The sequence below is a fragment of the Pelophylax lessonae genome (assembly GCF_965119305.1).
Source record: "Pelophylax lessonae genome assembly, chromosome: 8".
Taxonomy (NCBI): domain Eukaryota; kingdom Metazoa; phylum Chordata; class Amphibia; order Anura; family Ranidae; genus Pelophylax; species Pelophylax lessonae.
Genome location: NC_138775.1, coordinates 167,619,180 through 167,635,441, shown reverse-complemented (window position 1 = coordinate 167,635,441; position 16,262 = coordinate 167,619,180). Strand labels below are relative to the sequence as shown.

Sequence of the window (16,262 nt, the reverse complement as noted above, 5' to 3'; positions counted from 1 at the left end):
CTGTAGCCTTGCAAATCTTGGAAACAGTTGCCTGAGGCCAAAAAGCCCAAGAAGCACTCACTTATCCTGTAGGGTTTGCCTTGACAGGAAAGGGGGAACCTGGATTCTTACAACCACAATCATCTGTCTGTGCCACCTCAAAATGGTGGACTGAGAAGCTAATTCAGCTTTGAAAGGACCATCTGGCATTACCAACCGAATTTGTCTTTCTAATGAAAGCAGTGGCCTGCAAGGTAGACTCATATAGTACAAACAACATCAAGACAATGAAGAATTGTTCTGATTTACTGGAGCTGGTCAAAGAGATGGAAAAACAATGTCCTTGTTAAAGGGTTTGTAACCCTAAACCATTGCCTTGCTGCCAGCCCCTCTCCTCTAAGCTCCCATCCTGCACTGTATAACTGTGTGTAAGAAACAATGCCTCTAAATACCTTTTTGTGAAGTTTTCTTTAGGCCGGTCACGTGATTCCCAGCCGCTCTGTTATTACTATCCAGGGCTAAAGCAGGAGAAGCCGAGCTCTCCCTCTGACGTCACCCGGGAGTCAGATGACCACCGAGCTAGCTGCTCGGCTCCTTCTGCTGTATCCCTGGATAGTAATAGCAGAGCGGCCAGGAGTCATATGACCGCCCTATAGACACTTCACAAAAAGGTATTTAGAGGCAATGTTTCTTACAAACACTTATACAGTACAGGATGGGAGCGTAAAAGAGAGAGGGGCTGGCAGTGACATTGCACTTTTTTATTATCAGCAGCGGGGGGGGGGGGGGCGGAGACACAGACACATGGAGCTGACAGGCATGGAGGGGGGGGGAGAGCAGAGAGGAGAGCCGCGGATGACCGAGGCATGCAGGCAGACCACGGTATTCAAGGCTCAGCAGCCATGATTATTGTGGTCAGCACACGGAGGGGGACACAGAAAGTGGCAGGATCAGCCAGGTTTTTTTACAGTTTCCAGAGAAGCAGGTAAGACTGCACAAGCATTGTGCTGTCTAACCTGCTATAAGAAAACAGGATCAATATATTTTTTTTAAGGGTAACAAACACTTTAAAATGGTTGTAAACCCTTACCTTGTAAAACAACCCATTCCATTTAAAACAGAAATGGCAAGGCAAAACTTTTTGTATAGATATAAAAAACATTATAAATACCTTTTTTTCCCCATTTTTATACGTGTTCACATTCCCTCCGTTCTCAGCTGGATAAGAGCAGGAGGGAAGAGAAGCAGCAGCAGCACACTGAGCTTCTCAGTGAATGGCTGTGCAGCAGGGGCATGTTAGTATAAGTCTGATCATTGGAGGAGAGCAGGCTGGATTCCCAGCATACCTTGATAACTGACCACGGTGTGCTATCCTGCTTAGTGTGGTTAGTTTTTAAAAAGGAGAGGGACTGACAGGAACACCTGGTATTTCACACAAAGGAAGCAATACACAGAGAACGGGAGACTTTCTCAAACAAGTACATGGTACAGCAGGCACATATCAGGCATATCAAGTGTTGGGGTAACAAACGCTTTAAGGTGAATGGCTGACCTTAGGAAGGAAAAAGGATTTAGGCTCAGGAATAAAATCGCAAGCTCCAAGATCTGGGCCTTAATGGTAATCAAGGCCAATTGCTGCTTCGAGTCCAATTGTAAAAAGATCAGCTTTTTCTGGGATGAAAGGTTCTTTCCTCACACAAAGCGAAATAATTAATTGTAGGCCTACCAAGAAATGGATATCCTAGCTTTTGCATTGTAGGAATCACAAATTCAGAGAGGTATCTACCCCTCAAGACCCGGAACAGCTCCACCATTAAAAGGCAGCAACTGTGGAGTAGGGTGGTAAGCCAGCAGACAAGAAAGGAAATTCAGGAGAGGAAAGGCTGTACTGATCCCATGGAGCCACCAGAGGATTAACTGCTTATGCCAGATGATTTCTGCAACTAGAGACAAATCTGTTCAGTCTGTTGAACATGGATAGGCGGTACAAATTTAGCGTCCCCATCTGTAGAAAGGAAAGGAGTGAAGGCACTTCGGTAAGAGTTATTCCCTCTGTACCAACAAACATCCAATCGATATAAGCAGCAACAGATAATGTTAGAAATGTTACTTCCAGCAGCACTTCAGAGGAGAGAAGCAACTCTAATGAAAATCAGAAAAGGAAACAGAAGGCGATTCTAAGTGCAGCATTCACGTATTAATTAGGAACAATGGATATAAACACTTACAAGATCTATAGCTATAGTAGGCATGTCGGGGGGCGTGGCCTGGAGCGGCATGCTGTGAGACGTGTGTGAGGTGAGCTCCGCCGGACTAAACTCCTAATCCTTTAATCCTACGGTCCTACGGCCACTAAACACCCCGATTCTCTCCACTTACCTTCCGGACACCCGCGGTGCCATGTCTCCGCCGAAAAAATCAGCTGAAACGGTTGCAAAACTTGATAAATTCCGCCGGCAGGAGAAGGAAGCTTCCTCCCAAGATGGCGCTGCCCGGGGACTCGAGGTGGGGACGGCGGCGGGTTAGGACACAGCCATAGTACTGGATGCAATATCGCTCTGCCAAACGACCCTCACAGCAAAAATAGAGGAGGACAAGGTGGACATCTCCCCGATAAGGCAAGATATGCAGAAAGTGAGGGAACGAGTCACTGAAACTGAACACCAGATCAGTGACCTGGAGGACTCCCCCCCCCCCCCCCTTCAGAGCTCTACAGACAGGCTGCAGCAACAAGTACAACAAATCCTGCAGAAACAGGACGATATGGAAAACCGCTTGCGGCGGTGCAATTTGCGCTTTATTGGATTGCCTGAGGGGTCGGAGGGCGCTGATCCAACTACCTACTTGGAGAACCTGCTTATTCAGACCTATGGCAGGGACTCCCTCTTACCCACCGCCTGTCGGGCCGTCCATCACCCCAGGGTGCACCTCCTCGCACGTTTATAGCGAAATTTCTCAATTATAAAGACAGGGACGCTATCCTGCGGCTGGCACGTGTGAAGGGAAACATCCCAATCGGCAATGGCAGAGTCGCGCTCTTCCCGGATTTTTCCGCGGAGGTCCAGAGGCGTCGCAAAAGTTTTCTGGAGGCCAAACGCAGACTGCGCATTAAAAACTTGAAATATGCTATGATGTTTCCGGCCCGTCTCCGAGTGGAAGGAGAGGACAGGGTACACTTCTTTGAGGACCCGGAGTCAGCCATAGCCTGGTTAGAGCACCATGAAGCCCGTGGATGAGTTGCACTTTGACTCTCTCCCCTGATTCCCATGGGTTGTTTCCTTGCTGCACTTGGGTTGTATTACCCTTTTACTGAACTCCCCTGTGTGGATTATCCTGCTCTGTATCCTGTGGAACCGTTCTATCTTGTAACATCACCTGTCCCAGTGGACTGTGTCTGCAATCCGAACTGCACACGCGCGCCCCTGGCTCTGTTTCTGGAGTCCATCACTTCTGAACTTTCCCTGGAGGGCCCAAGATAAGTCACATGCTCCGGAGGAGCACCACTACACCTCGTTTGTATTTTTTTTTTTCCTCTCCCCTTTTCTTTTATGCTTCATTTGCCTTTTCTCCCTTTTTTTCTTTTTTTTTTATAGTAGGCATGTCAGTATAAAAACTTTGTTCGATCCTGCGCCTCTAGGGGGAGAAAAGCCTTCCAGCAGCTGCATCCAGGTTGGGGAAGCAAGGAAGCAAGATGGCTGCCCAGCTTTCGGAACCACGCTGGAACGCATGGAACTGGACATGACGTCAGGCAGGGGACAGGAATGCATTTTGAAGCATGCGCTGATCGCTCCTTCATCAGACCTACGCCCCTGTGTACAGGATTGGCTTATAAGCCACTTGGGGGGGGAGAAAGAAGGGGAGTATTAAAGACTCTATGGGCAGAGATGGACTGCGGGATGCCCACAAAGCTGACTGAGATTATTACAGAGATGGCCACACACACATACAGAGAATATAACAATTGAAATGTACATAACTAACAGGGTTCGTCTATGATACTAATGGCAAAATAATAAATGAACTAGGATAGGTACAGATACAGTACTCAAAACTGCTGTAATAGTAAAGTCACATTTTTTGAAGAAACAAAAATAGCACATATATATATAAAATACACATAAAAAACATATACATTATCTCACAAAAATGAGTACACCCCTCACATTTTTGCAAATATTTTATTATATCTTTTTATGTGACAACCTGTTGAGATATTATGAGGGGGCAGCAAATTTACACTGTTATACAAGCTGTACACTCACTACTTTACATTGTAGCAAAGTGTAATTTCTTCAGTGTTGTCACATGAAAAGATATAATAAAATATTTACAAAAATGTGAGGGGTGTACTCACTTTTGTGAGATACTGTATAAACATACACACATACACAGTATTATAAAGCAGCTGAACAAGCGAGACTGTCTGTTGTTAATCATGCATCTCTAAGATAGTGGACAAACAACAACAGCATTACCCGCAAGTTTGTTCGCTGTATACGGATTGAAAGGGCCAGAATGCTTGTAATTGGCAAATATCAATTAAGCATAAAATAAATAGGCATGCATTACAGTAATAGAAATACATAATATACATTGTGTTCTCTCTCATTGCTTTGATTATTATAATAATGGCGACTCTTCCTATGCCCATCGTAATGATTAAATATATGGGACTAGGAGCCTATAAAAATAGGTTCTCCAAAAATGGCACTTGGTGGTGTCATGTTGTCTGAGGACGTATTGTTTACATAGGCAGATCGCCGTCCTGCCTCTCTGGGAAACAATCGCTGGTGGCCGGCAGACATTGGGTCCGCCAGACCCGGTGATTGACATCCCTGTTAGCCAATCATGGCACGATTGTGCCATCGCACCGCCAGAGGCACGATCTAGTGACTATTGCACAAAATCACGTACAAGTACGTGATTTTGTGCAATAGAGACTACCTGCCGCAGTAAATGTACGTTAGGCGGTCGGCAACGTACATTTACTAGCCTCATATACCAAACCTGACCAGGTCTTTAATTTAAAATTTTTAATAAAAGTGGTTATTGCCATCACAAATACATGAATAATGTCAGTGTAGATGTATAGTTTTTCAACAACAGTGCATGTCATTTGACATTTCATTCATGTGCCATAGTCCAGGTGCCAAGTTCCCACTGCTGCAGCTTTACTTCCTCCCGCTATGGCCGTTTTTGCCCATTGCATTGTAGTTGGTACAGGAAGCTGTAATGTGTCCAATGTACAGACTCCAGGAACAGGAACCGTTACAGCTATAGAGCTTGTTAATTATAAGGTAAACTGAAAAAGGAATTAGAGAAACAATACAAAATAACAGGAGAGGAGTCATACCAACTGTAAAAATCATAGAGTGAAGATTCTACACAACAGCGAATGATGGGTGGGGAAACAGAGCAGAAAAACAGTAAAATGCATTGGAGGAATAACAGAACAGTAATAGAAAAAGGAATATTGCAGAGAAAGAAAGCAAAAGAAAACAAGCTAATCAAAAAGAGGCAGCAGAACAATGACTGTGCTTCAGATGTATTTTGCATCAATAATAAAATTATTAAAATATCCATTCATCCATACACATGCACAACAGTCAATCCCACATACATTAGCTTATTTTCCCACAAGTAAAATTGTCAGACTTTATCTTGAGTCCTGCTGGTAACATCCTCTGCATTATTAAACCATTGCCTGGATGTAAGGGGATTAAACACTGCTGCATACATTATTTCAAAATATGTCTAACAAGTAGCTTCATTATCCTCTACATTTTCACAAGTCCCTAAGATGTACAAACGCAGTATTTTTTTTTTTTTTTTTTGCCAACAGCTGGGAAGGGCGAGCTCCTAGCCTATTCTTAGTGTTCACATTGTGTCACAGCCCCTCTCCCCCACTTCATTGTACTTCTGCAGAACAGAGGAGGGCCCTTCTCCTAAAGATCAATTCATATTTCCATAATCCATGCTTGTGCCTCTCCCCGAGGTGGGAGATGTCCCTCGTGTCTTGAGCTGCGTTCTACAACTGTCAATAAGTCCTGGTAACAATGGACCCCAAACAAAAGGACCTTGGCAGCCAAAAGAGCCTGTATGGGGAGGGGGGTGCCTGGCTGGTGCCATATGCTGGTTAGACTTCCAAAAAATATCCTTCCAGCAAAAGAAAAAACGTTTCTTCCTCCTAATCCCCAAAATGCACTTTTAACCCTTCAATACAACAAAGACTATTTACTTGCAAGTGATTTTAAATGGATTACACACAATTAACTGCACTGCAAACAGTGACCTTACAAGATTACTTCTAACAAATCCAAAATTGTGAATCAAATATAACTAATCTTAAAAAAAAATAATTAGTCTTGATTCTTTTTACTTTTACTCTAAATAAATCAGGAATTGTTTTTTTTTTTTTTTTTTAATGGTGCTGGCATTTAAAAAAAAGGCAACCGTGTTAAGCAGAGCAAGAACATTTATTCTGTGTATAGGACTTAGCCACCAGCTACTAGAAATGTTCAAAAGAGAATGATTATGCTCGATAATGTAATCATCTCAGCCATGAAAGTTTCCAAAAAAACACTTCAACTGCATGAAATTAAGATAAAAATTAGGAAACAGGATTACGCTTTAAAGACCAATACAGATGTATCCATTAACCCCAGATTAAGTGGTAAAGACCTGTGTGTCTTCAATACGGATGTCACACGTGCCACGGCAAACAAAGCAGGTGAACTAGATGGAATGCAGACCTGGTACTTTGAAAGTAAAAAAAAATAAACTTACGCGAGTAACTAAGATGCACATTTCTGAAACATTTACTAACCACACAGAACAGAACGATTTTTTTCCTGTATTTTTTATCTTACATGTCTCATTGCATATTTACCCCATGCAAACATTGGCCCCAAAATGTTGAGTTGTCAGCAAAACAGGAATACTGTAGGTGGGTAATCTTCAAATTGGGAAACTTGTGAACATGACAACTCTTTAAGAGAGAATTTCCCTCAGCTTGGAAAGATATCCTCTCCCGCCCTATTGAGTCTACAGGACAGGGAAAGAAGGGAAGTCTCCATAATGGGACACAGATAGTAAAAAAACAAGGTTTTAACCATTTGCTACTATATCAAAAATAGGCACAGTCATCCACCACCCTTGGAAGTCATGAATGTTGGAGAGTCTATGAAGGATGCAGCACTTCAACAGAGCGAAGACAAGAGAAATGGCTCACCAGAGAGAGAAGTTTAATATCTCTTTTTCTGCAGAGGCCTTCTCTGTAGATTATTTCGGGCGAGAACAGTGTCATGAGGATTTCACTGTCCTTAGCCACTTCCAGCCCTTAGGCCATATAGTGTGTGTATATACTGTATTTATAGCCTTGGGAGGAAGTGGTTATGCCATTATTCTGGTATCAAATTTTTCAGCTGATGAGTGACTTTCATGTAAAGTTGATCCGAGCAGCTCCTGATGATCCAGGCAGCTCTACAGCCACTCAATCACTTTTACAAGAGTTGAAAGGGAGCCCCATCCCGCTGCTGTTTCGGGGTTCTGCCTTTTCATCGGGAAGCCCAGGACAGCTGCAAGCAGCCGGACCGGCTGCAGACAGAGGACAGGAACATCTATTTCTCCACTTCCACTGTAACGAAGCTGGAAGTGAAGTGTATTACGTCACTTCTGGTTTAGTTTGTTTACTGGGCTATACAGTCCAATAAAGCAGCTGATAAAACCGATCTCAGTTTGCCTTGGAAGGCAGAGGACAGATCAGGGGTCTGATAGATCCTTGATCTCTTAAAGCAGGGGCCTCCAACCACCGGGCCGTGGACTCCCTGCAGCCAGGCCGCGAGTGCAGGGGGCCGGACAGTGGGCAAGCGAGCAGAGAGATGACATCTCTCACCTCCCGCACTGCATCACTGCACTTCCGCCCTCACTGTGCAGCCATGGGCAGAAGAGAGATTAAATCATTTCTAAACTGCCCGCCCTCACTCTGGGAGCCATGTGCTGAAAAGCTGATCTGCTGTCACTGTTGCCTGCCTCCATATTGCCTTTACAAAGTGACAAGTAAAAAGTGACAAGCTGTATCTGGTATTTTTTGGTGACAGGCAACAGTGGGAAGCTTCAGCTGGTGGCAAGATAGTGACAATCCTCATCTGATGGCAGGTGACGTGGCAAGTGACAAGCTGCATCTGGAGGCAGGTGTCATGGCAAGTGGCAAGCTGCGTCTGGTGGCAGGTGACGTAGCAAGTGACAAGCTGCAACTGGTGGCAGGCGATGGTGGCAATTGACATGCTCAGGGCTCCCACTGATTCTCCATTATGGTGAGTTGAACTATTTAATTTTATATTACAATGTAATAATAGAAATAATGCACTTCAAACATCCTGACAGCATATCAACCAAGGTGCTTTGATGCTTGAAGCGCCAACACCTGCCATTACTCCAACAAATTGCCCACTAAAAAAAGTGTATGAGGGATTACACATGGAACCTTACAAGACTATGGACAGTCTGAATGGATAGAGAGACATTGACAGTATTTGTATATATGTTTGCCTAATAAATCTAGAGGTTTGTAAAAAGAACTCTGGTAAGCACTATTTACATCTATTCTGACAATAACATGTAACCCCATTGCAATTTCAGAAAAACACTTTTTTTTTGTGAAATAAACATGATGTCACAATGCCTCTAGCAGTCATACACATGTGGAAGAAATAAGTACTGATCTCTAATAATCTTAAAAAGGCATCTATACAGAATAATTCAAAGTGGCTATACGGGGTTTGCTGCAGGTACCTTAAGGAGCCGGGTTGTGAATAAGAAGATAATGTCTCTCGCTGCTTCAGCAACCAAAATACCTGTATACGTATAGACTTTATGAAAGCCGAAGGTAGTATGGGACTAAAGCCCCGTACACACGTACCGATGGTCGGCATACAAATGTTCCTCTTTTCTCCCCGGGATGTCGGTGTCTGCTGAAAAGTGCAAAGACAGCACAAGGACAGCACAAGAATTTTGTCCGCCGACTGCAGAAGTGATGTCATGTAATGGTTAACTTTCCCTGTGTTTTCTATTTTCTGAGCATGCCCAGTCTTGCAAATCTGCGGTCTGTCGGCCGAATTGTGTACTGACAGGCGAACAATCGTCCGTTCTGGTGTCGGCATACAAATATTTTCATGTTTGCAAGAAAGACTTTTGTCCGCGGATTGTGCGCAGACATCTGTCGGAGGCACCATACTAACACGCGTACAATCGGCAGATCCTTCGTCCACCGACGTTTGTATGCCGACGATCGGTACGTGTGTACGGGCCTTCAGAATATTGGTCCCCCAGCCCATTAGACAGTACTCTGGCACTGAACAGCAATAGGCTGCAGCAGCAGAAGTGTGTATTGCAGTCATGTGTAGATACTTTCTTATTTTTTTGTGGGGTAAATGGTTATGAAGATAGCATGTTTTCAATGAAGTTCTGACATTTCATGCATTTCAAGCTACAGCTTTATAAATATCCATGTGGTTATTGGATATGTAGTTTGTACATGCTCTTGGTTTACAGTAGTAAAATAAATAAGGCTTTAATTTTAAAAGATTGATGACGTGGGTGGCCGGCAAGCACCATTTGGCAGATAATTTTATACCCAACTCAGTGGATTTTGTAAAATCGACTTACAGTGAGCCATGTGGAAATATATCAGCCAAACAGTGACTGCATCCTAGCAGATTGAGTAACTGTTTGGCAGCGTCACTGTATTGAGACAGCCACTGGTCCCATGGCTACTGAATACAACAGTCAGCAGTGAAAATCTCACCATCCATGCTGCAGGCTGAAAATAAAGTATGTAGGTATGATGTATGGCTAGCTTTACAGAGTCAGATCTTCAGCCATGTATGGCTAGCTTTACTAAGTTAGATCTCCAGCCATGTATGGCTAGCTTTACTAAGTTAGATCTCCAGCCATGTATGGCTAGCTTTACTAAGTTAGATCTCCAGCCATGTATGGCTAGCTTTACTAAGTTAGATCTCCAGCCATGTATGGCTAGCTTTACTAAGTTAGATCTCCAGCCATGTATTGCTAGCTTTACCGAGTCAGATCTCCAGCCACATTTGGCTAGCTTTACTGAGTTAGATCTCCAGCCATGTATGGCTAGATTTACTAAGTTAGATCTCCAGCCATGTATGGCTAGCTTTACTAAGTTAGATCTCCAGCCATGTATGGCTAGCTTTACTGAGTCAGATCTCCAGCCATGTATGGCTAGCTTTACTGAGGCAAATCCCCAGCCACATTTGGCTAGCTTTACTGAGTTAGATCCCCAGCCATGTATGGCTAGCTTTATCAAGTCAGATCTCCAGCCATGTATGGTTAGCTTTACTAAGTTAGATCTCAAGCCATGTATGGCTAGCTTTATTAAGTTAGATCTCCAGCCATGTATGGCTAGCTTTATTAAGTTAGATCTCCAGCCATGTATGGCTAGCTTTACTAAGTCAGATCTCCAGCCATGTATGGCTAGCTTTATCAAGTTAGATCTCCAGCCATGTATGGCTAGCTTTATTAAGTTAGATCTCCAGCCATGTTTGGCTAGCTTTACTGAGTCAGATCTCCAGCCATGTATGACTAGCTTTACCGAGTCAGATCTCCAGTCATGTATGACTAGCTTTACCAAGTCAGATCTCCAGTCATGTATGACTAGCTTTACCGAGTCAGATCTCCAGCCATGTATGGCTAGCTTTACCGAGTCAGATCTCCAGCCATGTATGACTAGCTTTACCGAGTCAGATCTCCAGTCATGTATGACTAGCTTTACCGAGTCAGATCTCCAGTCATGTATGACTAGCTTTACCGAGTCAGATCTCCAGTCATGTATGACTAGCTTTACCGAGTCAGATCTCCAGTCATGTATGACTAGCTTTACCGAGTTAGATCTCCAGCCATGTATGACTAGCTTTACGGAGTCAGATCTCCAGTCATGTATGACTAGCTTTACAGAGTCAGATCTCCAGTCATGTATGACTAGCTTTACGGAGTCAGATCTCCAGCCATGTATGACTAGCTTTACCGAGTCAGATCTCCAGTCATGTATGGCTAGCTTTACTAAGTTAGATCTCCAGCCGTGTATGGCTAGCTTTACTAAGTCAGATCTCCAGCCATGTATGGCTAGCTTTCCTGAGTCAGATCTAGCAATTTAAAAAACAAAGTCAGTTATGTACTACACTCAGAATTCGAGATTCTTCCTGGCTGCCCAGAGATTTTGCAAGTAGCAAAGGTCTGTACACATCATTACATCCAGCAGTGCTCACTAGGGCTTTAATGTTAACAAAATCAAGCCTCCTTGTGATGTTACTGACCTGGTCAGAGAAATCCTCCGGGAACTTCCACAGTAAGGAAGGGTCTGTAAATAATTGACACAAAGCATTAATCAGAGGAGTGAGGATAGAATGTAACCACTAGAGGCATTAATACTGACATTTCCCCACCAAAGAATAAAAATTCTTAGAAGCAATATTACACGTATTTCTCTAGATTCAAAGTAGGTAATAAATACAGCAAACAATTTTTTGCTGTTGCTTACATGTTCCACCTGTATGCCACCTGCAATTTTTTGTTATGGGCCTGTTTATTCAACAATAGCTTTGCCATTACTTAAGATAGCTATATATATATATATATATATATATATATGTGTGTGTACACACATATAAACACACACACACACACACACACACACACACACATATATATATATACATACATACATATACACACACACACACACACATATTTATACATATATGATACATATATATATATATCACACACACACATTTATATATACTATATTACCAAAATTATTGGGACGCCTTCCTCTACACGCACATGAACTTTAATGGCATCCGAGTCTCAGTCCCTAGGGTTCAATATTGAGTTGGCCCACCCTTTGCAGCTATAACAGCTTCAACTCTTTTGAAAAGGCTGTCGGCAATGTTTAGGAGTTTGTCTATAGGAATTTTTCAACATTCTCCCAGAAGCGCTTTTGTGAGGTCAGGCACTGATGTTGGACAAGAAGGCCTGGCATCGCAGTCTCTGCTCTAATTCATCCCAAACATGTTCTATCAGGTTGAGGACAGGACTCTGTTGAGGCTTATCAAGCTCCTCCACCCCAAACTCGCTCATCCATTTCTTTATGGACCTTGTTATGTGTCATGTTGGAACAGGAAGGGCTAACCCCAAACTGTTCCGACAAAGTTAGGAGCATGAAATTGTCCAAAAAGTCTTGGTATGCTGACGCCTTAAGAGTGCCCTTCACTGGAACTAAGGGGACAAGCCCAACCCCTGGAAAAAAAAACCCCACATCCTAACCCTCTCCTTCACCAAATGATTTGGACCAGTGCACAAAGCAAGGTCCATAGAGACATGGATGAGCAAGTATGGGGTGGAGGAACTTGACTGGCCTGCACAAAGTCCTGACCTCAACCTGATCGAACACCTTTGGGATGAATTAAAGCAGAGACTGCAAGCCAGGCTTTCTCTCCAACATCAGTGCCCGACCTCACAAATGTGCTTTTGGAAGAATGGTTAAAGATTCACATAGACACACTACTAAACCTTGTGAACAGCCTTCCCAGAGGAGTTAAAGCTGTTATAGTTGCAAAGGGTAGGCAAACTCAATATTGAACCCTATGGACTAAGACTGGGATGCCATTAACGTTTATGTGCGTGTAGAGGTAGGTGTCCCAATACTTTTGGTAATATGGTATATATATATATATATATACATACATATACACATACATACAACAGGTAAAATAAGTATTGAACACGTCACCATTTTTCTAGGTAAATAGAAAGGTGTTATTGGCATGAAATTTTCACCACATGTTGGTAACAACCCATGCAATCCATACATACAAAGAAACCAAAACAAATAAGTTCAGAAATTAGGTTGTGTAATAAAATGGAACGACACAGGGGAAAAGTATTGAACTCATGAAGAAAGGGAGGGGCAATCCTGCCCATTGTCAGTGCAAATTAATTTCAGCTGGTTCAGTCTCAACTGATGGCCTAAAAAAAGGGGTCTCATTACCAAGGTTTCTCAAAAGAAACATTTTATGATGGACAAAAGCAAAAAGCTCTCTCAAGACCTTTGCAACCTTATTGTTTCAAAAAAAATACTGAAGGCATTGGTTACAGAAAGATTTCTAAACTTCTGAATGTTTCAATGAGCAGTGTTGAGGCCATAATACGGAAGTGGGAAGAACATAATTTTATTATTATTATTCAGGATTTATATAGCGCCAGCAGTTTACGCAGTGCTTTACATCACCATAAACTAGCCACGACCAAGTGCTCCTCGCAAGATTTCTGACAGAGGAGTGAAAAGAATTATCAGAAGAGTTGTCCAAGAACCAAGGACCACTTGTGGAGAGCTTCAGAGAGACTCGGAACTAGCAGGTACAATTGTTTCAAAGAAAACAATAAGTCGTGCACTCAACCGCCATGTCCTGTATGCACGCTAACCACGCAAGACTCCATTGCTGAAGAAAAAGCATGTTGAAGCCTGTTTAAAGTTTGCTACACAAAATTTAGACAAGCCTGTGAATCACTGGGATAATATAGTCTGGTCAGATGAGACCGAAATTGAACACTTTGGATCCCATATTACACACCATGTTTGGAAGTCAAATGGCAATGCACAACACCCCAAAAACACCATACAAACAGTGAAGTTTGGAAGTGGGAACACCATTGTTTTTCAGCATACGGTACTGGCAAACTTCATGTCATTGTAGGAAGGAGGAATGGAAAAATGTACCAAGGCATTCTAGATAAAAAAATCTGCTGCCATCTACCAAGATGATGAAGATGAAACAAGCGTGGACATTTCAGCAAGACAATGATCCCAAACACAAAGGCAAGGAAACTCTCAACTGGTTTCAAAGAAAGAAAATAAAGCTGCTAGAATGGCCCAGCCAATCACCGTGCTTTAATCCAATAGAAAATCTATGGAAAGAACAAAAGATCAGAGTTCATAGAAAAGGCCCATGGAACGTTTAAGATTTGAAGACAGTTTGTGTGGAAGAATGGACCAAAATCACACTTGAGTAATGCATGCGACTAGTTTCTCCATAGCTGAAGCTGTCATTACCAACAAAGGATTTTGTACAAGGTATTAACTAAATTTCAGTCAACATGTTCAATACTTTTTTCCTGTGTCATTTCATTTTAGTACACATAACTTAATTTCTGAACTTATTTATTTATTTATTTATTTTTTGTTTCTTTGCATTTATGGATTGCATGGGTTGTTACCGACCATGTGGTGACATTTTCATGTCATAAGCACCTTTAGAAATATATTTACCTAGAAAAATATTGACGTAGTCAATACTTATTTTACCCGCTGTATAAACACACGCACAAAAGGTGTGTGTATTTTTGTCTTTTTTTCATGAAAAGCAAGGTTTTCGTTTGGTAAAATTGTCTAGCAAAAGATAATGTATTTTATGCAATCATTAAACAAAAGAAAGGTGAAACAATATTAAAAAAAAATTGTGTGTGTGTGTTTTCTAATTTCATGAGTGCTTGTTTAACAAACAATTGTGTGAATTTTGAAAAAAAGCAGATATTATTTTATAATTTGACCTGTTAAGGCCCCGTTCACATACGCGCGCCGCGACCTCGGAGCGGCCGCCACGGACTTTATAACATTGAAGTCTATGGCGGTCGCCTCCTGGTCGCCCCAAAGAAGCTCCGGACCCTTTTTCTAAGTCAGAGCGAATTGTGTCGCTCCTATTAGAACGGGTCCGCAGCTTCCCTATGGGAGGCGACCTGTGAGGCGACCAGGTCGCCTCACAGGTCGCCTCACAGGTCGCCTTAGTGTGAACGGGGACTTAAAATGACAAAAAAAACATGATTCTGTTACAAAGTACAAATTAAAATAAAGACTTTTTTCATGGAAAATAAAAAAATAAAACATTACTGAACAAAACAAGAAAAGTTTATTAGTGCTGACTACAGTAAACTAAGGATTAAAAACAGTGTTAAACAGGAACACTTTTATTTAAAAAAAAAAAAACAAAAAAAAGTCAGCTTGCTTTAAACATGATAACGAACATATGCATCAGTATATAAATACAGTTTCTTGTAAACTGACATTTACCTAATGTCGTAGACATTTCCTATAAAATACCTGGTCATTCTGTCAGTTCCCCTCTCTTCATGCACTAGGACTATTTTATGCCAATATCTTGGTGCTTCCATGTGCCCTGGAAGCCGTACATGTCACAGTTTGCCATTCAAGTGAATGGCTGTACATGTATCCCAACTACTACTATGTGTAGACTCACAGACTTGCAATAAATAGCCAACAATATTAATGTATCACATGAGGTTGCTGCTTAACACCTATATGTGTTCCCACATATACTGTACCAAACTGAGAATAAAAAAATGTGAAGCGCTACCCTTCTAATAAAGAAAATTATATAAGTGTGGCAGTACTGAAAACTATTAGACTCAAAATACCTGATAACATCTAATCGTAAAACAATCGCGATGATCTCCAAATTCCAAAAAGACAAACAAATATAATCATGCAAGTGACTACCCTGTAAACATACACAGTATTTCACAAAAGTGAGTATACCTCTCAAATTTTTTCAAATATTTTATTATAGCTTTTCATGTGACAACACTGAGGAAATTATACTTTGCTAAAATGTAAAGTAGTGAGTGTACAGCTTGCACAACAGTGTCATTTGCTGTCCCCTCAACCTAACTCAACCCACAGCCATTAATGTCTAAACCGCTGGCAACAAAAGTGAGTACACTCCTAAGTGAAAATGTCCAAATTGGGCCCAAAGTGTCAATATTTTGTGTGGCCCCCATTATTTTCCAGCACTGCCTAAACCCTCTTGGGCATGGAGCTCAACAGAGCTTCACAGGTTGCCACTGGAGTCCTCTTCCACTGATGGATGTTACAGACCTTGCTCTCCTCCAACTTCCGTTGAGGATGCCCCACTGATGCTCAATAGGGTTTAGTTCTGGAGACATGCTTGGCCAGTCCACCTTTACCCTCAGCTTCTTTAGCAAGGCAGTGGTCATCTTGGAGGTGTGCTTGGGGTCATTATTAGCTGGAATACTGCCGTGCGGCACAGTCTCTGAAGGGAGGGGATCATGCTCTGCATCAGTATGTCACAGTACATGTTGGCATTCATGGTTCCCTCAATTAACTGTAGCTCCCCAGTGCCAGCAGCACTCATGCAGCCCCAGACCATGACATTCTCAAAACC

At 42.3% G+C, this 16,262-nt stretch overlaps 1 protein-coding gene across 4 annotated transcripts in view; it reads right to left on the bottom strand.

Moving 5' to 3' along the window:
- DENND1B (DENN domain containing 1B) overlaps nt 1-16,262 on the bottom strand; it is a 383,468-nt gene that overhangs the window by 263,730 nt on the left and 103,476 nt on the right. For all 4 annotated transcript variants that reach the window (XM_082265591.1, XM_082265593.1, XM_082265592.1 and 1 more), the window contains exon 3: nt 11,319-11,362. In XM_082265591.1, coding sequence (XP_082121717.1) covers nt 11,319-11,362 — 44 coding nt within the window. The remainder of the gene's footprint in view (nt 1-11,318; nt 11,363-16,262) is intronic.